This window comes from Mauremys mutica, chromosome 1, assembly GCF_020497125.1.
Source record: "Mauremys mutica isolate MM-2020 ecotype Southern chromosome 1, ASM2049712v1, whole genome shotgun sequence".
Lineage (NCBI taxonomy): Eukaryota > Metazoa > Chordata > Testudines > Geoemydidae > Mauremys > Mauremys mutica.
In genome coordinates this window covers 137,721,636-137,745,593 of record NC_059072.1, presented here as the reverse complement: position 1 = coordinate 137,745,593, position 23,958 = coordinate 137,721,636, and the positions used below count along the sequence as shown (strand labels likewise).

Below are 23,958 nucleotides of genomic sequence, written 5' to 3'. Positions count from 1 at the left end.
CTATTGACTGTAGGGACAAGCCATTCTCTGCAACCCAACATCTCCGTTTTATTAATATCTCCCTTTCAAAATATAGAAATAAAAACCCCTAGCCATTTCCCAGACATCATCCACCTGGCAACAAATAGGCTAGCTAACCACAGGTTGGGTCTTTTCACTTATGCACATACCACTACTCTCCCTTCCTGTAATCCCCAATCCAGGTTCTCATTCATTTTTGCATCCCCAATTGTGCAGGAGCCCAGAAGATCTTCTAAAGACTGCAGTCTTAGTTTTATGACCAAACACTTTTTAGGACACACCACCTCCATTCAATCCAACAGCTCTAACTGATGAAAAGCTCATGAAAGAGCCTCTCTGGTCTACCTCACAACCTCTCTCCTCCAATATCAGAGGCAAGGAGGAGCTACTCCTATCAAACTGCTAATAAATACAGAGCAAGATTTTCAAAGATGGATGTTCAGGTGAACAATTTTGGTGGAAGAGGGATTCAGAGTTCCTTAGTGATGCTCTTACCAGCATCTAGGTCCTATGCTCCATTTCTCTGCTGGCCAGCCTCTTTCTTAAAAAAAATAAATTAAAGTAGTAGTCATGCAAGACCTATACACAGGCAAGGGACAAAAACCTACTCAATTCTATACAGATAATTGTTGGGTTATATATCTTTGTCCATCTCCCGCTTCCACTCATAGCAAAATTGTTTTCCCTATAGTCTATTCTTCAGGGCTTTGTTTAGTCTAGTTTTAAAGGTCCCAGCCAAACGAAAGAGGGACAAACTGGGCATGAGGAATGTTCCGTCATTACCCTTGGGTAAGACTATTCCATAGTTTAACAGAACTCTTAGTGTTAGCAAACATTTTCTAATACCCAGACTAAAGTCACACAGCTTTGCTCAATTTCATCCCATTTACTTCTAATCACTTTCAGAGGAGCACAGCAATTGCCATACCAGATCAGCTCAGTAGTCCATCTAGTTTAATAATGCTGTACCCTATCTCCAACAGTGGCCAGCAGCAGATGCTTCCATGTAGGGTGCAACTTCAGGGTTCTTGTAAGTTATGGAGTATCCTGCCCATAGGGAAAAAAATCACCCTCCGCTTCCTTTATAGTGTGGTTTATGCCCCAACTCATGAAAAGTTTCTATCCCTTCCAAACATTAAAAAAAACTTTATTACAGTAATTCTGAATGTTCTCAATTTCCATATAAATATACAATCCTGGTTTGAGTCCTAGTAACTTTTTGACCTGAGTGGTATTTTATGGCAAGGAGTTCCACTGTTAGTGCACTGCACAAACAGATAATGTATTTCCTTTTATCAGTTTTCAACTTGCTGCCTTTCAATCTCATTTAATGCTCCATTGTTCTTGTTTTGTGAGAAATGGTGAACAGAAGGGTCCAATCTACTTTCTGTGTAGCATTCATTATTTTGTATGACAGCTTATTATATCCTCTGTTACTCATCTCTTCATAGAATCATAGACTTTAAGGTCAGAAGGGACCATTATGATCGTCTAGTCCAGGGGTCTCAAACTCAAATGACCCCGAGGGCCGCATGAGGACTAGTGCATTGGCCCGAGGGCCGCATCACTGACACGCCCCCTTGCTGCCCCTGGCCCCACCCCCAATCCACCCCTTCCATGAGACCCTGCCCCTGCCCTGTCTCTTCTCCACCTCCTCCCCTAAGCGCGCGGCTCCCCGCTCCTCCCCCCTCCCTCCTGGAAAGTGCTAAGCGCCACCAACAGCTGTTTGGCGGCTTGGCGGCGGGAAGCGCCTGGAGGTAGGCAGAAAAAAAATGAAGAGTAATATAGTAGTATAGTATTAAAATACAGTATGCTATTAAAAGTCAATTTATTAACTTTTTTATTAACTTCTTTAACTGTAATGTGAAACGTCAGTGCTAATTTTGACAGTCATTTCATTTTTGGCCACTTAGCTGGCAGCGTTTTGCATCAACCAGAGCATCAATATTAGGTTTGATATCCTGAGACGAAACCAATCTCAGTGTTGCTTGCAAATGTTCATCAGTGAGCCTTGACCTTAACACAGATTTGTTAATCTTCATGGAAGAGAAAAACTGTTCACATATATATGTACTTCCAAACATTGCCATTATCCTTGCAGAAGCAGAGAATAACATGGGAAAACTTTCTTGTGAAAGAAACCTGTAGAATTCTGGAATTCCAACATCTGTATACTTCTGCTTCAAAATCGTGTCACACTGAAGCTCCACTAACTCCATCTGCATTTCCTCTGCAACATTGTCAATTTCAACAGCAAATGGTGTGGGAAAAAGTTGAAAATGTGGTTCAAGTGCCTTGAAATCTTTAAACCGCACATCAAACTGTTTGTGTAAGTTAGAAATGATCTCTGCATATTCTTTCAAGGATTTGGGTTCAACTTTTCCTAAGGAATTCAGAGTTGAGAAATGGACCAAATTGCCAGCAGTCAGCTGTTTCCCCCATAAAGTAAGCTTGACTTTGAATGACTTAATACTGTCATACATCTGTGTTATCGCCTGTTTTCTACCCTGAAGTTTCAAGTTCAGTGCATTCAGGTGATCAGTTACATCTGTTAGAAAAGCAAGGTTGCAGATAAAAGTGGAATCAGCAAGCTGTGGAACCTCCTTGTTTTTCATTTTCATGAAGGAATCAATCTCCTCTTTAAGTGCAAAAAAACGCTTCAAAACATTTCCACGACTCAGCCATCTAACTTGAGTGTGATACAGAAGTTCCCCATATTCACAGTCCATACTTGCTAGAAAAGAAGTGAACTGTCTGTGATTCAGCCCTCGTGCACGTATAAAATTAACAGTTTTAACAACTACATCCATAACTTCTTTCATTTGTAGACTTTTACTACACAGGGCTTCTTGGTGCAAAATACAATGTATAATGGGGAAGCTAATTCCTGGTATATTGAGGCTGTTCAGTTTGGTCTTCAATAATCCAACCACACCAATGTTTTCAGAGCACATTGATGGCGCACCGTCCGTAGCCAAAGATACAAGTTTGTTCCATGGCAGCGCAGCTTTTTCAATGCACTCTTCCAATCCTTGAAATATGTCACGTCCCGTTGTGGTACCCTTCAGTGGCATTAAGTCTAGCAATTCTTCAGTTATATTCAAATTGCAGTCCACACCTCTAATGAACACTGCACACTGTGCGATATCTGATACATCTGTACTCTCATCAAGAGCAATTGAAAATACTTCAAAGTCTTTTGCCATTTGAATCAATTGTTTTTGCACATTATCAGCTAAATCCGTTATCCTGCAGGCAACTGTATTTGCAGACAAGCTTATGCCTTCAAAAACTTTCTTCCTATCAGGACATAAAATTTCACTGGCCTTCATAAGACATTCTTTTATGAATAAGCCTTCTGTAAAAGGTCGCGATGATTTAGCTATCATTTCGCTTATCACAAAACTTGCTCTTACTGAATCTTCGCTAGACTTGTTAATCCCTGAAAATAAATTTCTTTGCTTGGCAAATGCTGCTTTAAGTTGCTGAACTTTTTCCTCTCGGATTTTTCCGGTGAATGCATCATATTTTTCACGGTGCATCGTGTCATAGTGCCGACGCACGTTATACTCCTTGGGAACAGCAATCATTTGCTGACAAATAAGGCATTGAATTTTATCTTTTACCTCTGTGAAAAAATATAAATTCTCCCATTTGTCTTGGAAAACTCTCTTTTCTTCCATGAGTGTTCTTTTTTTTGACGAAGTCATTTCCAAGCAGTTTTAATAAATACATACACTCAGTAATGCACCTCACTCAAAGGACAAAACACGCACTTAGATTTACTGCCTAAGGCTCTGGGAGGGAGTTTGGGTGGGGGAGGGGGTCTGGAGTACAGGCCCTGGGCTGGAGTTTGGGTGGGGGAGGGGGTCTGGAGTGCAGGCTCTGTGCTCGGTGCAGGCTCCAGGCTGCGGCAGGGGGTGGGGGTGCAGGCTTTGGGACGGAGTTTGGGGATAGGAGGGGGTGCAGGGGTGAGGGCTGTGGGGCTGAGGGTGAGGGGTTTGAGGCATTGGAGAGGCTCGGGGCATTGGAGAGTCTCAGGACTAGGGCAGAAGGGCAGGGGAAGGGCAGCGTGCCCTGGCCCTAGTGCAGGGGGGCGCTAGGACCCTGCGGCAGCAGGTGATGCCGGAAGCCGGCATAGCGGAGGAGTGGTGTCAGCGTGAGCTCCCGGGCAGTGAGGGGGCAGCAAGTGGGGGCCGGGAGACACTGGGGGGAGGCGCGTGGGGGCAGCAGGTGGGGCCAGGGGAGAGACCCGGCCCCAAACATTGGGGAGCAGCGCGCGGGGAGTTTAGGCACAGAAAATAACTCGGGGAGGGGGGCGGGGGTGAGGGGAGTTTGGCGGCGACAGGAAGTAACTGGGGGAGCTCCGCGGGCCGCAGGGAAGAGCTCCGAGGGCCGCATGCGGCCCACAGGCCGCATGTTTGAGACCCCTGGTCTAGTCTGACCTCCTGCACAACACAGGCCACAGAATCTCACCCATCCACTCCTGTATCAAATCCCTAACCTATGTCTGAGCTACTGAAGTCCTCACATCATGGTTTAAAGACTTCAAGGTGCAGAAAATCCTCCAGCAAGTGACACCGTGCCCCACGCTGCAGAGGAAGGCTAAAAACCCCCAGGGCCTCTGCCAATCTTCCCTGGAGGAAAATTCCTTCCTGACCCCAACCAGTTCTAGTCTTTTTAATCTCATCATATGTAAGTTTTTTCTTGCTGCTGATCATTTTTCTCTGAACTTCTGCTGTTTCTGCCAGATTTTTGAGACAGGACAACTACAACTGCACACAAGCAGAGTGAAAATGTGCCACTGATTATACAAAATAACATGCTGAAATAATTTTTTTTTTAAAGTTGCAACCTTAATTCTGGCACTTCCTAACTTGTGGGTTCTTGACTTTTCAAATGTAATGTCTTATGTTTTTAACAAAGAAAAAATGCAAACAAATGCCATTAAATACAATTGTAACCATCACCTTCCCCACACCATGCGTTGTTAGCCGCATTTGAACCCTACACCTCCAGCCCTGCAATAGACATCTATGATTTGCGCTAAAATAATATGAGCTGGCAGCAGCAGTAGGTCATTATCCTCTGTGGACTAGTCACTTGAGAAGAAACAGTGGATTGTATCTGCAGGGAGGAAGAACATAAGAATGGCTATACTGGGTTAATCTAGCTCAGTATCTTTTCCTCTGACAGTGACTGATGCTAGATACTTCAGAGGCAATTAACAGAACCGGGCAGTTATTGAGTGATCTATCCCCCTGTCATCCAGGCCCAGCTTCTAACAGTCAGAGGCCTATGGACATCCACAGCATGGGGTTGTGTTCCTGACCATCTTGGCTAATAGCCATTGAAGGACCTATCCATGAACTTATCTAATTCTTTTTTTAACCTAGTTATACTTTTGACCTTCCCAACAACCTCTGGCAATGACATCCACAGGTTGACTGTGTGTTGTGTGAAGAAACACTTCCTTTTGTTTAGTTTTAAACCCGATGCCTATTAATTTCATTGGACAACTCCTGCTTCCTGTGTTATACGAGGGGGTAAATAACACTTCCTTATTCCCTTTCTCCATGCCACTCATGATTTTATAGATTTCTATCACATCCTCCCTTAATCGTCACTTTTCCAAACTTGACAGTCCCAGTCTTTTTAATCTCTCCTCATAGAGAAGCTGTTCCATATCCCTAATCATTTTTGTTGGCTTTCAAAAAAGATATTACAATTAGAAAAAGTACAAAGTGGCAGGGAAAACAGAACTGCATGCAGTATTCAAGGTACAGCCGTACCATGGATTCATATAAGTGGCATTACCTATCCCTTTCCAAATGGTTCCTAACATTGTTAGTTTGACTGACACCACACACTGATTGGATGTTTTCAGAGAACTGTCAACAATGACTCCTAGATCTCTTTCCTGAGTCGTAACAGCTAATTTAGACCCCATCATTTCATATGTATTGTTACGATTATGCTTTCCAATGTGCATTATTTTGCATTTATCAACACTGAATTTCATCTATCATTTTGTCACCCAGTCTTGTGAAATCCCTTTCTAACTCTCACGGTCTGCTATAGATATCATCTTGAGTAATTCTGAATCATCTGCAAATTTTGCCACTTCACTTTTTTTCCCTTTTCCAGATCATTTATGAATATGTTGAACAGCACTGGGCCAAGTACAGACCCTGGGGGGACCCCATTATTTACCTCTCTCCATTCTAAAATCTGATCACTTATTCCTACCCTATCTTTTAACCAGTTACTGATCCATGAGCGGACCTTCCCTCTGATACCATGACTGCTCCCTTTGATTAAGAGCCTTTAGTAAGGGCCCTTGTCAAAGACATTCTGAAAATCCAAGTACCCCAATATGACTGGATCACCCTTGCCCATGTTTGTTTGACCCCCCCTCAAAGAATTCTAATAGACTGGTGAGGCATGATTTCGCTTTACAAAAGCTGCATTGGCTCTTCCCCAACATATCATGTTCGCCTGTGTGTCTGATAATTCTGTTCCTTACTACAATTCCAAGCAATTTGCCTGGTATTGAAGTTAGGCTTTCCAGCTTGTAATTGCCAGGATCACCTCTGTACCCATTTTTTCAGAATTGTCGTTACATTAGCTATCCTCCAGTCATCTGGTACAGAGGCTGATTTAAGTGATAGGTTACATACCACAGTTAATAGTTCTATAATTTTGTATTTCAGTCCATTCAGAACTCTTGGGTAAGTACCATCTAGTCCTGGTGAACTGTTACTGTTTTATTTATCAATTTGTTCCAAAACCTCCTCTATTGACACCTCAATCTAGGACAGTTCCTCAGATTTGTCACCTACATTGTATGGCTCCAATGTAAGAATCTCCCTCACATCCTCTGCAGAGAAGACTAATGCAAATAATTGATTTAGTTTCTCTGCAACGGTCTTGTCTTCCTTGAGTGCTCCTTTAGCACCTCTATCATTCAGTGGGGTCCCACTGATTGTTTGACAGGTTTCCTGCTTCTGACATACTTAAAAAGAAAATTGTGTCTTTTGGTAGCTACTCTTCAAATTCTTGGTTGGCTTGCCTAATTATATTTTTAAACTTGACATGCCAGAGTTTATAGAATCACATAATCACAGACTTTAAGGTCAGAAGGGACCATTATGATCATCTGGTCTGACCTCCTGCACAATGCAGGCTACAGAATCTCACCCACCCACTCCTGTATCAAACCTGTGAGCCACTGAAGTCCTCAAATCATGGTTTAAAGACTTCAAGGTGCAGAGAATCTTTCAGCAAGTGACCCATGCCCCACGCAGCAAAGGAAGGTGAAAAAACCGCAGGGCCTCTGCCAATCTGCCCTGGAGGAAAATTCCTTCCTGGCCCCAAATATGGTGATCAGCTAAACCCCTGAGCATGTGGACAAGACTCACCAGGCAGACACCGAGGAAAGAATTCTCTGTAGTAACTCAGATCCCACCCCATCTAACATCCCATCACAAGCCATTGGACATATTTACCGCTAATAGTCAAAGACCAATCTCATTATACCATCCCCTCCATAAGCTTATCAAGCTTAGTCTTGAAGCCAGATGTGTCTTTTGCCCCCACTGCTCCCCTTGGAAGGCTGTTCCAGAACTTCACTTCTCTGATGGTTAGAAACCTGTGTCTAATTTCAAGTCTAAACTTCCTGATGAGCAGTTTATATCCATTTGTTCTTGTGTCCACATTGGTACTGAGCTTAAATAACTCCTCTCCCTCCCTGGTATTTATTCCTCTGATATATTGGTAGAGAGTAATCATATCTCCCCTCAGCCTTCTTTTGGTTAGACTAAACAAGCCAAGCTCTTTGAGTCTCCTTTCATAAGACAGGTTTTCCATTCCTTGAATCCTTGTAGCCCTTCTCTGTACCTGTTCCAGTTTGAATTCATCCTTCTTCAACATGGGAGACCAGAACTGCACACATTATTCCAGATGAGGTCTCACCAGTGCCTCATATAACGGTATTAACACCTCCTCTCTACTGGAAATACCTCGCCAGATGCATCCCAAGACCGCATTAGCTTTTTTCACGGCCATATCACATTGGCGGCTCATAGTCATCCTGTGATCAACCAATATTCCAAGGTCCTTCTCCTCCTCCTATTACTTCCAACTGATGCGTCCCCAGCTTATAACAATAATTCTTGTTATTAATCCCTAAATGCATGACCTTGCACTTTTCACTATTAAATTTCATCCTATTACTCCAGTTTACGAGGTCATCCAGATCATCCTGTATGACATCCCAGTCCTTCTCTGTATTGGCAATACCATCTTTGTGTCATCCGCAAACTTTATTAGCACATTCCCACTTTCTGCCCACTAATAGAAAGATTAAATAAGATTGGTCCCAAAACTGATGCCTGAGAAATTCCACTAGTAACCTCCCTCCAGCCTGACAGTTCACCTTTCAGTACGACTCTTTGTAGTCTCCCCTTTAACCAGTTCCTTATCCACCTTTCAATTTTCATATTGATCCCCATCTTTTCCAATTTAGTTAATAAATCCTCATGTGGAACCGTATCGAATGCCTTACTGATATCCAGGTAAATTAGATCCACTGCGTTTCCTTTGTCTAAAAAATCTGGTACCTTCTCAAAGAAGGAGATCAGGTTGGTTTGGCACGATCTACCTTTTGTAAAACCATGTTGTAATTTGTCCCAATTACTGTTGACCTCACTGTCCTTAACTACTTTCTCCTTCAAAATTTTTTCCAAGACCTTGCATACTACAGATGTCAAACTAACAGGCCTGTAGTTGCCCGGATCACTTTTTTTTCCCCTTTCTTAAAGGTAGGAACTATGTTAGCAATTTTCCAGTCATATGATACAACCCCTGAGTTTACAGATTCATTAAAAATTCTTGCTAATGGGCTTGCAATTTCATGTGCCAGTTCCTTTAATATTCTTGGATGAAGATTATCTGGGCCTCCTGATTTAGTCCCATTAAGCTGTTCGAGTCTGGCTTCTACCTCGGATGTGGTAATATCTACCTCCATATCCTCATTCCCATTTGTCATCCTACCATTATCCCCAAGCTCCTCATTAAAGATTGAGGCAAAGTATTTGTTTAGATATTGGGCCATGCCTAGATTATCCTTAACCTCCACTCCATCCTCACTGTTTAGTGGTCCCACTTCTTTCTGTTTTCTTTTTATTTATATGGCTATTTATTTATAAACCTTTTACTATTGGTTTTAATTCCCTTTGCAAGGTCCAACTCTACATGGCTTTTGGCCTTTCTCACTTTATCCTACATGTTCTGACCTCAATAAGGTAGCTTTCCTTGCTGATCACTCCCATCTTCTACTCCTTGTAGGCTTTTTCTTAATCACCTCTCTGAGATGCTTGCTCATCCAGCTTGGTCTACAACTCCTGCCTATGATTTTTTTCCCCTTTCTTGGGATGCGGGTTTCTGATAGTTTTTTGTTTATCCTTCCATTTAGTTTAAACTGAATTAGCTCACCTCATTGGGGGTGGGATAGCTCAGTGGTTTGAGCATTGGCCTGCTAAACCCAGGGTTGAGAGTTCAATCCTTGAGGGGGCCATTTAGGGAATTGGGGTAAAAATCTGTATGGGGATTGGTCCTGTTTTGAGCAGGGGGTTGGACTACATGACCTCCTGAGGTCCCTTCCAACCTTGATATCCTATAATTGCTCGAACCAAGGTTGTCCCCTAAAACCATTTCGTCTATGAGGTCCTCACTACTCACCAAAACCAAATCTAAAATGGCATCCCCTCTTGTTGGTTCAGCAACTACTTGGTGAAGAAATCCATCAGCTATCACATCTAGGAAAATCTGAGCCCTATTATTACTAGCACTTGTCTTCCAGTCTATATCTGGGAAGTTAAAGTCTCCCATGATCTCACAATTCCTATTAGTATTTACTTCATTAAAAACATTTTAAAAGTCTCTATCCATATCTAAATCAGATCCCGGTGGTCTACAGCACACCCCAAATGCTATCTCAGGGGAGGCTCTAGTAGCTTTCTTCCCCAATGTGATTTTTGCCAGACAGACTCTGTCTTATCCATTCCATCCCTTCTTATTTCTTTACAGTCTATCTCATCATTGATATACAATGCTACTCCACCACCTTTGCCTTTATTTCTGTCTTTCCTAAACAGCACATAGCCTTCAATACCTGTACTCCAGTCATGACTACTATTCCACCATGTTTCTGTTATCCCTATAATATCCAGTTTCACTTCCTGCACCAGTAACTCTAGTTCCTCCATTTTGTTACCTAGGCTCCTCGCATTGGTGTACAAACATCTTAATTCTTGCTGTTTGGCTTCACTCACATTCTTTACCAGATTAGGCCCAGACATTTTACCACCAGTATCACCTATTAGACTGATATCTACACTACCCTTCCTCCTTATGTCCATTCTCCTACCCAATGCTGTATCCTTTCTTCATTTTCTTCCCTCTCAATGTTAAAATCTGGCGTGGAGATTACCTGGACATCTCCCAACCATCTCCCCTCAATTCCTAGTTTAAAGCTCTCTTAATCGGTTGTGCCAGCCTCCATCCTAGAAGGCTATTTCCCTCCCTACTCAGGTGAAGTCCATCCCGAGAGAACAGTCCTCTGTCCATGAATGCCTCCCAGTGGCCATACATCCCAAAGCCCTCCTTATAGCACCACTGCCTGAGCCATCTGTTGATTGTCATAATCTTGTCGCACCTTTGTTGCCCTTCTCTAGGAACAGGCAGAATCCCACTGAAGATCACCTGAGCCTCGATTTTTCTTAAGCGTCTTCCCCAGCCTGGCAGTCTCCCTTGACACGTTCCAGCGAGAATCTAGCCATATCATTTGTTCCCACATGAAGGACAACCATCAGGATTCTTTCCCGCTTCCATCAGGATCCTCTTCAGCCACATCCCGTATCTTACCACCGAGCAGACAGCACACCCTTCTATTCTCTGGATCAGCTCTGGGTATAGGCTTGTCTATTCTTCTCAGTAAGGAGTCTCCAATCACGTAGACCTGCCTTTTCCTGGTGACGGTGCGATTCTCCAGTCTATCCCGTTCCCTCTGGCTGCAAGTCCTCTCGATTCCTATTCACCCTTGCAATCCTCCGCAACCCATCCCGTATCCTCCTGGGGCTCATGTTTGGTGTTATCTCCATTGACTCTTTCCCTCTTCTTATAAGGCTAGCTGCTCTTCTCTTCTTCCTTGCCCTCTCATTTCTATCTTCCTCAGTAAGATTTTACTTCCAATTTTTAAAGAACACCTTTTTGCCCCAATTCTTTTACTCTACTGTTTAGTCATGGTGGCCTTTTTTTTAAACCCTCTTACTATTTTTTTAATTATTATTTTGGGGTATACATTTAATCTGAGCCTCTATTACGGTGTTTTTAATAAGTTTCCATGAAACTTGCAGGTATTTCACTCTTGTGACTGTTCCTTTTAATTTCCATTTAACGACCTTCCTCATTTTTGTGTAGTTCCCCTTTTTGAAGTTAAATGATACTTTGGTAGCCTTCTCTGGTATTTTCTCCCCAACAAAGATGTTAAATTTAATTACATTATGGTCGCAAGTACTGAGCAGTTCAGCTACATTCACCTCTTGGATCAGATCGTGTGCGCCACTCAGGACTAAATCAAGAATTGCTTCCCCACTCCTTGTGGGTTTCAAGATTAGCTGTTTCAAGAAGCAGTCATTAATGGTATCCAGAAATGTTATCTCTGCATCCATTGTGAGGTGGCATGTACCCAGTCAATAGGATAATAGTTGAAATCCCCATTATTGAGTTTTCTATTTTTGTAACCTCTCCATTCTCCCTGAGCATTTCACAATTACCATCACCATCTTGGTCAGTAGTATATTTCTACTGCTATACTCTTATTATTAAAGCATGGAATTTCTATCCATAGAGATTCTATGGTATAATTTAAGATTTTTACTATATTTGACTATGCTTTCTTTCACATATAGTCCTATTCCCCCACCTGCACAACCTCTTCTGTCATTCTTATACATTTTACCGGTATTACCATGTCCATGTCCCATTGATATCATCATTCCGCCAAGTTTCTATGGTGCCTATTATATCAATAGCCTCATTTAACACCAGGCGCTCAAGTTCACCTAGGTGAATATTTGTACTTCTAGCAGTTGTATATGAGCACTTACAAAATTTGTATATATTTAGTTGCCTGCTTTCATGTAATCTAATTGAATAGGACTCTCATTTGACACTCTCTCTTCAACTCCTACCTGTACACTTCTATCCTCTCCTCTTTACTAGGATATAGAGTTGCCCCATTTTACAGATAGTGTAGTTAGGCACACAGCACTGGCAGATTCTTTCTCAGAGGCAGTGAGATAAAATGAATGAGCTTGGGTTTGCCATATTAAAGATGTGGATTCCATTCCAGGCTGCCAGAGTGACCTTCTGTAGCTTCTTAGTGGAGTATGATGCCTTGTTCAATAATAGTTCTGTGCCCTTCACAACCCTGTACACCAGTTGGTATAAGAGATGAGGACAGAATACATTTATACTGGATCTATTCCAGTGCACCTTCCCCTAAGCCAAAAGGTATTTTGATGGGGATGGATAGAAAGAGGCAAAAGCAACAGTGGAAGACAACAGATTAATTTTGCCTGTGTCCCATCTGGAGATTTGGTTCTGTATATAGGTGCAACCACAGGGAGGGAAAAAGCCTGCAAGGCAGGAGGAAGAGACGACCAGGAGGGAGAATGTGGTTCAGCAAAAGACAAAAATGAGGAGAAAGGAAGAGGAAGGCTAGACATACAAGCCCTAAGAAAATTTCTCTTCCCACCCTTCCAGCACATTTTATACCACTCCTTTAAACAAATAAAAATCTTATTTAGGGTATTTTGCATCACCAAGGAAAAACAAAGTAAAAATGTTAAAAAGTGGGGGACAGAACATGTTTCCCACTCTGTCCATCCTTCCCAGCAGCTGTGTCTATGGTTCTGTGTAGTTGCCTTAGCCCGGCACAGAGACAGTGGAGAAGCATGCTCAGTGGAGATAGAACGTTCTGAAATTTTAGCAGTAAGACTCTCATAAATGCTGTGGAGTAACACAGCTTTCATAACATGTTAATCAACAACTTAAAACTGCCAAATCTGAACAGACTTCATGGGGAAAACACAAAACACCTCTTTGACCACAGGACCATCTCCTTGACAACTTTCACATTCCTCATACGAATCTTGGAGCATTGGAAATCTTAAAGGTTGGAAAGATTTTGATAATGGGAACTCCTGGACAACTTTACGTAAGTGTCACTATTGCTCCTCTTGTAATAGTGGCATTGTATTTTCGATATTATTTTACAACCCATTCCTTATACATCCTAACATCTTGTTTTCCTTTTGATCACTATGGAAGAGGTATTCATTGATTGTCCACAACACCAACAACAACTTTTCCCCAAAGTGTTACAGCTAATTCAGAACCCACTAAGGTGTAGCAGTAGTTCAAATTATTTTGATGTGCATTACTTCACATTTGTCAACACTGAATTTCATCCACTCACCTAATTTTTTTTGTTTTTTAAGTCCTGTCTTCCTCAGTCTTGACTAACCTAAATAGCTGTGCATTGTTGAAATTTTATTTCCTGACCACTCACTACTTCTTCCAGATACCTTTTCATTTTGGTGTTTACACTCATCATATCTGAAGAGGACACACTTTAGTCATCTTTTAATTAAGCTAGAGATATTCAACTATTTTAATCGCAATATAAATCAATCCTTCCAACCCCATGACTACTCATATTACTCTTCTCTGAAATTCCCTTTCAGTTTGCTTGCTTGTTTGGCTATCTAGGCTGAGTTCAGAATCCAACCTGCAGAGAGATATTGATGTGTTACCCTCACAGCTTCCCCTAAACACAAGTAATCAACTTACAAAGCCCACACAAAATTAAATGAAGTCAATTCTCTTTAACCCAGCAATCCTGGAGGTAGTTAACCTTGTATTAGTTCATTATTGTCTCTTGGAGAGAACCCCCTCATACAGTAAGGCTGGGTTGCCAAAGCATGACCCCATGGCTCTAAAACAGACTTGCTCCCCTCATTCAGCAGAGGGAGAACAAAGCTTATCCAACTGCCAGTCAACAATTTCTATTTGATGATCAAGTACCCAAGAGCAATGCATTTATATGAAATATTAATTTAGATTAGGTGTCCTGATCCTGGCATATGTGCACTACATTGTCACGAAGGTTAGCCACCCCTGCATTACAATCTGCATGTCAGATCCCCTCCCCAGCCCACACTCCAACTTTGACCTCATCCTCACCCAGGTTTCCATGCTCAATGGTCAGTACCACTTCATCCATCACCAAGGCCCGAAAGTCTAGTTCCTCTTCACAGCACTTGGCCTTGAGTGCCCTCAGGATCTCCTGTTGAGGGTAGTCTTCCCTGATACGACGATCTGTTAAGAACCACAGCCTGGGAGCAACTGAGCTGCACATCTTGTCTGACTAGTCTTGCAACCTCTGGGATCTCCTTTTAATGGAACTCTAGGTAAGGGAGAAGATAAGAAATCATAGTACAAACGTTTCTGTCCACATGCTTCTCACCACCCCTCAAACCTCTTCCCTGTACACACAGCTCTGTCCTTGGTTCAGAGGGGAGGAAAAAAAATATCTCTATAGCATGTCCTATCCAAGGATCTCAAGGACGCAATTAATGTCTTATAAACATTAATTAAGCTTCACATCTCCCTTGTGAGGACATTCAGTCTTATCCCAATTTACTGATGGAAAAACTGAAGCATACAGAGATGAAGTAACCTGCCTAAGGCAATTCACCAAGCCTGTGTCAGAATCAGGACTCAGGTCTGAGTCCCAGTTCTGTTCCTTAGTCACAAGGCCATCCTTCCTCATACACAGAAAATATCAGCAGATTCCAACCCATTCCCACAAGTGCTGTAAAGTACTGAATTTGAACATTGTTGGTGGAGATGATCCTGCCAGGTGACCAGTGAGGCTGTATGGATTTGCATTGTTTTTGCTCCCCATGCTTTGGCTATATAGAGGACATGAGTCTCTAGTGACCTTTTACCACCTGCCAACATCATTAAAAACTGTAAAGCAATCAAGAAAGACTGATATGCAGACTGAAAAATCCACTCCATTGGTGTGTAAGAAACCTTCCTTAATTAATATGAGGAAGCATGAGGTAAGCAGCAGAATTCACAAAAACCTGGACTTTCGTTTGTTTAAATATGAAGTTTCCTGTTCTCATGGTTGCCCCAAAAAAAGAGAGAAAACTCTTCAGAATATGACCTGAAACAGGTACTATCTACCCAAGGACTTGCCTATGCTGAGATTTTCCCTGGAAACAGCCTTCAGTGGCCAGTAACTGGTAGACACTCAAAGTGTAGACAGGTAAAGCTGCTACTCAAAGGCTTTCCCAACCAGCAGCAGGATGAAATTAAAACTGGCCATCTTCACCTTCTATTTGGAACCCAGTGGGACAGCAAGGAAACTGTCAAGAACCATATCAACATCACAATATTGCTATTGCTTTGGAAACCCAGGAGCAGCAGCACCATCACAGGACCAGAGCTCTTTGTGCAGGAGAAAGGACAAAACCAACTGCTGGGGGAGGGGAAGTAAGGCAGCAGACCTGCCCCCTGTGGCAGACAAGAAGGTCTTGCAGAAGTGTGAGAGGGAGCACCTTCTCCTTCCAGCAGTGAAAAGGTGTTTGGAGTGAAGGGGGCAGGATTCAAGTTTTATACCCCTGGTAGATAGAAGTTACAATATAAAAGTCCCAAAGCAATGTCCACTGCATCCCAGTAACAATAATTTCTTCTTCCAGGCACCAAAAGGTGGCAAGGGGCAGGGGAAGTCTGGGCTTATGCCTGGGCCTCACTGGCTCACAATTCCCCAACCCTGCCCTACTTCATCTTTCATATTAGCCTCTAGGAAGTAGGTTGCGGTTTCCTTCTATGGCTAGCAGGTTACTGAAGCTCTGCTGGCAACGAACTTAACTATATATCCTCTTCCAGTGCTTAGTTCAGAAATAGCAGAACATAAGAACAAAGGAAAAGCCAAGTTCAGAAGGTTTCTAGTCAATTTATCCTCCTTTCTGCTCCCTACAAACATCTCCTTACTATCAACAGACAGAAACCGACTACTTACTGTCTCTCTCCTCAAAAGCATGCAATGTCCATTAGAAATGCAGACCCATCTCGTTTTAAATCCAGCCATAGAGCATTAAGTGTGTAAAGAATACAACAGACAAATGTTTTGATTTTTAAGACCATGTCAATCAGAAGCCATTACAGATCTTCAGCATGTGTTTCAATGGACTTGTCTAGACAGGGAAGTTAGTGCACGCTAAGCTAGGGTGTGAATTTAAAGTGCACTTGTTACTCCCACACTAATTCCTCATGTGGACACACTTACTGCACACTAAGAGTGCTCCCAGGCAGTTTAGCTTAGTACACTTCCAAAGTGCATTACACTAACATGCACAAAAACACTTCGTGCAGTGAGAGTGTCCACGTAGTAAGTTAGTACAGAATATCTAACATGCACCAGCTACTTCATTCTTTTTCCCTACATAGATATGTCCTATGTCTCATCCCCTTGCCCCAGTATCAAAACCAGTGTCAAGTTCTCTCACCTGTGCTTGTTTCCTACTCCTTCTTGCCACCAATGTGCCCCTCAGCTCCTCTGCCAAGATGAATCTCTTCCCTGCACTTCCCCTTTCTCAAATCTCTTCTTCCCAACCTAACACCCCTTCCACCCTTGAAAGCTGCAGACACTCAGCCAACTCTTTCCTGATTATTTCAGCTTTCTTTCTTTCTCAAAAAGGCTGAAGCTGGCAGAGAAAAAAAAACCCTGAAGAAGCTCTCATGCAGAGCTGCAGCATGACCAGGAAGAAGAAAAGCCATCTAGATACTGTCACTTATACATTAAGATGATGTTCACATCAGAAATGTCTTATAGTTTGCAGTATTGTTTACACAAATATAGATCAGCCTTTCTAGAAATAATACTTTCTCCTTCTACACTATCTTTCATCTGAAGATCTCAAAGTGGTTTATAAAATGTATAAACATTAAGACTCATATCCTTGTAAGGTAGGCAGAACATAGCCCCACTTTACTGACTGGGACATAGAAGTTAAGTGGCTTGCCTAAGGCCAGAAAGCAATTCACCAGCAGAGATGGGAAACAGAACTTACAAATCCTAGCTCCCAGTCCTCTGCTCTGCTAGCACTATACCACATGATCACCACCTCTTTCACATCCTAAGTAGGCCAGGCAGGGTTGTAAAGATATCTTATCACCATTATTTTAGCATTCTGATCAGAAAGACAGTCTGGACTATTCAGCTTCAAGCTCTCATTAGAACTCTTCACTCAGTCAAAATTTGTTATTAGGGACACACTGAAAATATTATAATTTGTTCTATTAAGGCCAGCATCTGAAGGGTCCTGCCCATATTCTCAAAAATATTCTGAGGAAAACGTGCCTCAGAGCTTGTCTACATTTAAAAGGCTGCAGCATCACCGACGCAGCTATGCTGCACTAATGCAGCTTCACTGCTGTAGTGATTCAGTGAAGAAGCTACCTACACCAATGGGAGAGCTTCTCCCATCAGTGTAGGAAATCCACCTCACAGAGAGGCAGCAGCTATGTTGAGGGGAGAAGCGATCTCATCAATATAGCATTGTCTATACCAGGAACTAGGCCACTATAATTGCATATAACTGTGAAAAATCCACTCCCCTGAGCAATACAGTTATACACTGACATAAGTTACTAGTGTAGACCAAGCTTCAGACAGCTACATGCAGCATCAGCTTTTAAGTAGGATATGCCTTCCAGAACTCCTCCCCAGAAACTAACCCCACCCCCCTGGATCTAACAGACACACAGCCCGAGACAATGCTGGGTGTGCGTTAAACATTTTCCGCAGTGTCTATGGGAATACCAAATCCAAAACATGCATGCATGAGGGGGAAGGGGAAACAGGAGATGTTTAAACATCTTCAGAGATCAGAAGTGGCTGAAAAGCCTTTGCACTAAAAGCCACAATGGCCAAACTGGGAACAATCTCTCAGCAGGTGCTCAACCCGCTTACCTGATCAAAAGCGACAACAAAAAAAACCATCAAGGACAACAGCTAAATGAATGTCAGACTACCCCTGCAATCACGGATTGCATCTGCTTCAGAGATTAAATCAGTCACAAACCCTCCAGTGACTTGATTATGGATGGAATGGAAGTGCCATCTCAACTTTTAGCTCTAGTACTGCAGTACTGCTGATGCTAGGTTACACTCTAGCATCTCCATACCAGCTCCTTTTCTCTTCATTTGCAGTCTTCCTCAGGGTACATCTCTATATTGGAATAAAAGACCAAAGGCTGTATCGCAGGCATTTAATTGCTATGTAAACATGCCCTGGTTGTTATCTTGTTCCCTGCAACAGTCTAGTGGAAGACACCTATTCTGCCTCAAATCATATAAGATTTTATTCACTAAGCATGAAGGGAAAGTAGGCAGATCAGACTGGCTGTCTTTAGGTCCTAGAAACCCGAAGTCCTCTGTTTACACTCAGAACAGGTACGGCAAAAGCTTCCTATCCCCACCAATACACCCTTGCCCTGCACATAAGGAAGTACTTCCATGAGCAAGAGGGGAGTTCAATCTCCATGGACCACTCATTCCTTGTCTCCAGACTAGTGACAGCCAACAAACGGGACAATTGTGGGTTTTTTTGTTTGTTTGTTTTTATGTGAAGAGTTTTCCTTTAGAAGATGAGAATCCAACATCTCATTTTATATTGTGCAAACTGAACAACTGTCAAACTAGTAACTCCTTTAGGTATTACTGACAAATGGCTGAATTAGAATCAGTCGTCTAAGTGAAGTAGTAAACTGTTCCATAGCCCTTTTCCTCAAAGTGCCATTGTCACAAGAGCTGCTGCATTAAAAAAAGCCACACTTAATTTCTTCCCTCCAGGAAAGCTGAATGAAATTCCAGATGTTTCACAACATTAGGACTCCATGTCATTTAGCCTCAATTATCTGGCTTGTGATCTGCGGTTACGGTATATTCCTACTGATTACAGAATGGTCTGGGGCACAAGATATTGGAGACAATCTCTCTCGTTAACTCTTTTCTAGTCTTTGGGTTAGATCCTGGTCTCAGTTACATCATGATGTATCCAAAGCAACTCCAGAGTTAATAACTGGAGAGCAGAATCTAATTTTTAATAGATCTCCAGGTCTGTTTGATCCCTGCCAGCTCAGATTTGAGATATACAATGTTAATCAATAATGGGGGGAAAAAAAAATCTGATCATCCCGAGGAGGAGGTAATCAGGAAAAAAAATCACTCACCGCCCTTTACTATGTACAGCATTGCACTCTTGTTTATGATTTGTAACAAAGCACCTATGCTCTCGTTGGAATATTATTGGGGAAAGGAAGGGTATTTTACTTTCCACAAAATCATCATGAATTAGCTGATGCTGGACTACACTTTAAACAGAACAAGTGCCTGTTCCATAATGGCAATTTCTGCAACTCTATTTCGGAAGCCACACCTTAAGACAGTGGGATCAATAGCTACAAGACTAGCAAAGGACCTTTGAGAGACTGTCATAAATAGCAGTAAGGAAGATGGTTAGCCCATGGTTGATCAGAATTATTATGACTCTGTCAGGGATAAGATAGGGTGGGACAGTTAGCAAAATACCATCCATCATACATTGGTGGAAAGACTCTGACTGAATTTTACAGTTATTGTGCAAGGGGAGCAGAGTGGTATTTTACATTACGGAACCAGAACTGCTCCTTATGTCATGCTGAAAAGAGAACACTATCAAAAACAATTTTAAACTGAAGTACAAAACGCAGCTAATTCTGCCTTCTGTACATAGATACCAAGGTAATCAGTGCCTAAGAAAAAAATTACAGAAATAGTTATGTATCAAGAGTATATCCAATAAGAGAGATATATACAGATAAGGACCTATTAAAAAGAAAGCTTTTGACCATTACTTAAAAATAAAATTAAAAAAAATGCAACCCTCTCTCCTGTCACTACAGCTAAACAGGAATGCCCAGGGACAACCACAAGTAGTAGAGTCCCTTTATTACAAAAATAAGAATTGGTTGTAGTTTTTATAAGAACGTCATGTACAAACATGACTGTTTCAAGGGCTTTAGAGAGAACAAAAGACTACAAAAACAATGGAATCAGAAAAAAAATAAAGGCTATGGTAACAGCAGCAGTGCAATCTGTCCATCACTCCTGCATGTCATCTGCCTTCCCCATACACACATTATACAATTTAAAATCACTGCAGGCAGGTGAATCCAAAGCACACCTCTTTGAAAGCATAAGCACTGTATTCACACACCCCTCTTCGCCATCCCCTTTGGATATTTGTAGAGACCACTGCAGTCAAGGGAGGAAGGAATATGTTAAGCATATTGGTAAACAGACTGCAGAAGGGTAAAAAATAAAATCATCTTCCTTCTGCACCCCCTCCCCCAATTCCTTCCCAGTATGCCCTCTCCTGCAGATAGGCAAATACTCAAATGGATCCTCTGACTGAATCCCATACTACTTTTATCTGCTCAATCTCTTCCCTTCAACTGAGTAATCTTAAAGATACCAGCAGCCCTTCTCCACAATCCCCCTCAGACACAGACATCCCCGCCCCTTTTCTTTCCTCATCTCTCCAGGCTTGCAAGTAGGTGATAACATTCTTCACCCATACATCCCAGTTTCTGATCTCCAGTGAGGAATCTATTCCCCTGCCTCACAAAGTTGATATTGGTCAACATTAACTCCCCCCACCACTTGATCTGTAAACATGTTACATCCATCTTCTTTCTCTCAGACTCAGCTATTACACTCCTCTCTAGTGTGCACATAAATGTATAAATTCCCCATTGCTTTCTCTGAGGCCAGCATGCCTCTGTCCTTATCCCCCCTCTCCCGCAGAGTGGGTGTGTGATATAAACCCCGCTTTCCTGATCCATGTACATAGCCACTTCTCTCAGATCCCTTCCCCCACTCTGCTCTCAATCTCTGTGCATGCCTCTCTTGTAGCAGTGGGGGAGGGGAAAAAAAGCATTGAATGAATGAATGTGGTATGACTTACCAGAGGCTTGGAGAGCAAGGGGTAAGAGATGAAGGGATGTCAAAGACGGGTGATTCTTTCAGTGCCCCCAGTAACTGGTGCTTCAGTCCTGGCTCTCTCAGTGAGATGAAGGCTTGCTGGTACCCTTGGTGCCCCCTGAGAAGAGGGTGCTAATGAAGTCCTTTCAGGGCCTCTCTGATCTGCACTCCAAGGGAGGGAGCAGAGTCCTGCTGGAGCCCCCAAGGCCAGGAAAGGAGCGATGAGGATTATGTTCTCCTGGTACTACAATGGGTGATGCCTGGCTTGTGCCCCCAGGGACCAAGGTGTGTTGGGGAAGGGGGTGGGGGATATTAGAAGTGATTCCCAGCTCCTCCCCCCCCTCGGGGGAGAGGAGGGTGGGGAAGAGAAGTGAGGATACTGATGTAGAGCTGTGGCAGCCTGCGCAAAATAGATTCAATCCAATAAGCCCCTCGAGTCTCTGCTTCCTCAGAACTGAACCCCTAACTGTCTGAGTCTGGAATCACCAACACCTACGGAAAGAAAGACATATTAGACATTAAAAACCCCAACCTATTAAACAGGGAATGAGATTGCAACCTGGAGAAAAGAGAATGAGACACACAAGACACTAAGAAAAAGCAGAGCAAAAATCAGATGGATATAATTTGGGGGGGGGACTGTAAGTAAAACAAAATAATTTACATAAAATATATTAAATTAGAAGTCTTAAAAGGAAAAAGTCTTAAAAGACGTTACACTTGGGCAAATGTGTGTTTAATACAGATAAGTCAATCTCTGTATCTTAATACAGGCAGAAAATTCTATGCTTTAAAAGAATAAAATTTTATTCTACACACTTTAAATATCACATTGTGAACCCAGTCAAGACAAAAATGAGATTAACAGAACCACGGTTAAGGTCAGAAGCATGCTCATGTGAATGAAATCACAGCCCCCTAAAGCCCAGTGGTTTCTAAACAGAAGCAAATAACCAAAAGATAAAATCCATTTCTAAAAGGTGTTTGCTTCCATGATGTAATACATTTAATTATTATAAAATTAATGATTGTACAGCACTTTGGTCGTCCTTGGCACTATATATCATAAATGCCTGATCGCAGAAGTTAACAATATACAATTATCCTTTTAAAAATCAAAAAGGCAACAAAAGAGAAAAAGAAACCCAGTTAAAAGGGTTTTGTTAGGAGTATGTGATACAATACAAACATATTAAAACCATACTAAAACACCCCCGATTTTTGCATATCTTTATGTCCAAAAAGGTTTTAATATCTGTTTACACGTTGGTGCATGTGAAGATACACAGACGCCCGCAAGCACGAGTGTGTAAATGCAGATATTAAAGTACACAAATAAATACCACACAGATACGGAATTATCACAGCAGACATGAGTCTGGGGTGAAGGACACAGCACGATTTCAAATTCAAGCCAGAAGAAACGTGTGTTTTTTAAAGACACAAACCTGGCCGCTGCTTCAGTCCTCCCGGGCAGGAGTGTGTGAGATGGTTAGAAAGTTGGGGATGGAGGGTTTAAAATTCTCCCCTTCTCCGCCAGGGACAGTGTAAAATATACATATGGGACCCAACTAAACCAGTGGAAACCAGGGGGGGGTGGCGAGACAAGAGAGATAATCCCGAGAAAATTGGCCACTAATTAACCCACCCACAGGAAAGGAGGCTCCCGACCATGCCCCCAGCAATAGCTATCCACGGCAGCCCCCCCAATTATTCATGCTAATTAGGGCAGCTAATCAACCCCCTCAAACGTCCCCCATCTGGTCAGCAGTTGAGCTCCCCGCCACACACGCCCCTGGCCTTCACACCCGCTGAAACCGGGCTGAAAACAATAACCGCCCGCCAAGAGCCCCCCGGCCCAGCCCGCACTCCGGGCTGGGGGGCGGCGCGGGGGCCGGGCGGCTGGAGGGGGCCCACTGGAGACTCCCCCCGCCCCCCGCGAGCAGGAGTCGCTCGGCGACGCTGGATGAGGGGGTGACGGTCGCCCCTGCCCTCGGCCCCCTCCCCTGGCTCCCGCCCCCTCTGACGGGGAGAGGAGGCAGCCCGGACTCGGCTGTTCCCTGCTGCGCCCCCCTCCCCTTGCTGCGGATGCTCCACTCGCAGAGCCGCCGCCGCCGCCTCCTGCGCCTGCTGCCGCCCGACTGAGCCAGCCCGGGGGCGTGCGCGAGGCCCCGAGCGCTGACATACGAAAGGGGTGGCCGCCGGGCGAGCACGCGCACTGGGCAGAATCCCCCTCCCGCCTCCGGCGCAGCAGCGACTTGCTGCTGCCTCAGGTTGCGCGAAACGCGCAGAGGGGCCCGCCCCCCTCCTCTAGCCCGCGCTCCCTCAAACAGCCCACGCGCCAAAGTGCGCCAGGGCAACAGAGCCGGGGGCGCGAATAACCGTCACTCTGTGCCGTGCCCACTCCTGCCCCTCCCCTCTCCTCGCACCAGCTGCAAACCCAGAGTAGCCCCATGGTATTGGTGGTCACCCCGCTTGTCCGTCACAGGCCTGTTCTGAGTGTGAGGCGCCAGGCTAAGTGTGTGTGACATGCTACCCTGCACGCCCTGCACATGTGGGACACGCCTGACCCAACTCAACCGAGACACGTGGCTAAAGTGCGTGTGACACTCTTGTCCCCCTGACACACTAATCCCACTGCCCTGAGTGCTGGGCACTCCCAGCCCACCAACACGCATGGCCAACACAAGTGTGAGACACCCATCCTGCTGCCCTGACATGACACACACACACTCACCTTTACCCGTATGTGAGTGACATACCCAATACAC

General features: G+C 43.5%; 1 protein-coding gene across 5 annotated transcripts in view; it reads right to left on the bottom strand.

The window, feature by feature from the left end:
• The window catches only part of RIMKLB (ribosomal modification protein rimK like family member B), a 96,322-nt gene extending 73,211 nt beyond the window's left edge, over window positions 1–23,111 (bottom strand). For 3 of the 5 annotated variants that reach the window (XR_006575113.1, XR_006575116.1, XR_006575114.1), the window contains exons 1-3: window positions 22,636–23,105; window positions 21,171–21,679; window positions 14,332–14,554 (exon numbers count right to left, since the gene is read on the bottom strand). Coding sequence is in view for 2 of the 5 variants with exons in the window: in XM_044997985.1 (XP_044853920.1) it covers window positions 14,332–14,506 (175 nt within the window). In the remaining 3 variants the exon portion in view is untranslated. Of the gene's footprint in view, window positions 1–14,331; window positions 14,555–20,387; window positions 20,459–21,170; window positions 21,680–22,635 lie in introns of all 5 variants that reach the window. The other 2 variants (XM_044997985.1, XM_044997977.1) reach the window with 2 other exon arrangements.
• Window positions 23,112–23,958: the final 847 nt, after the last annotated feature.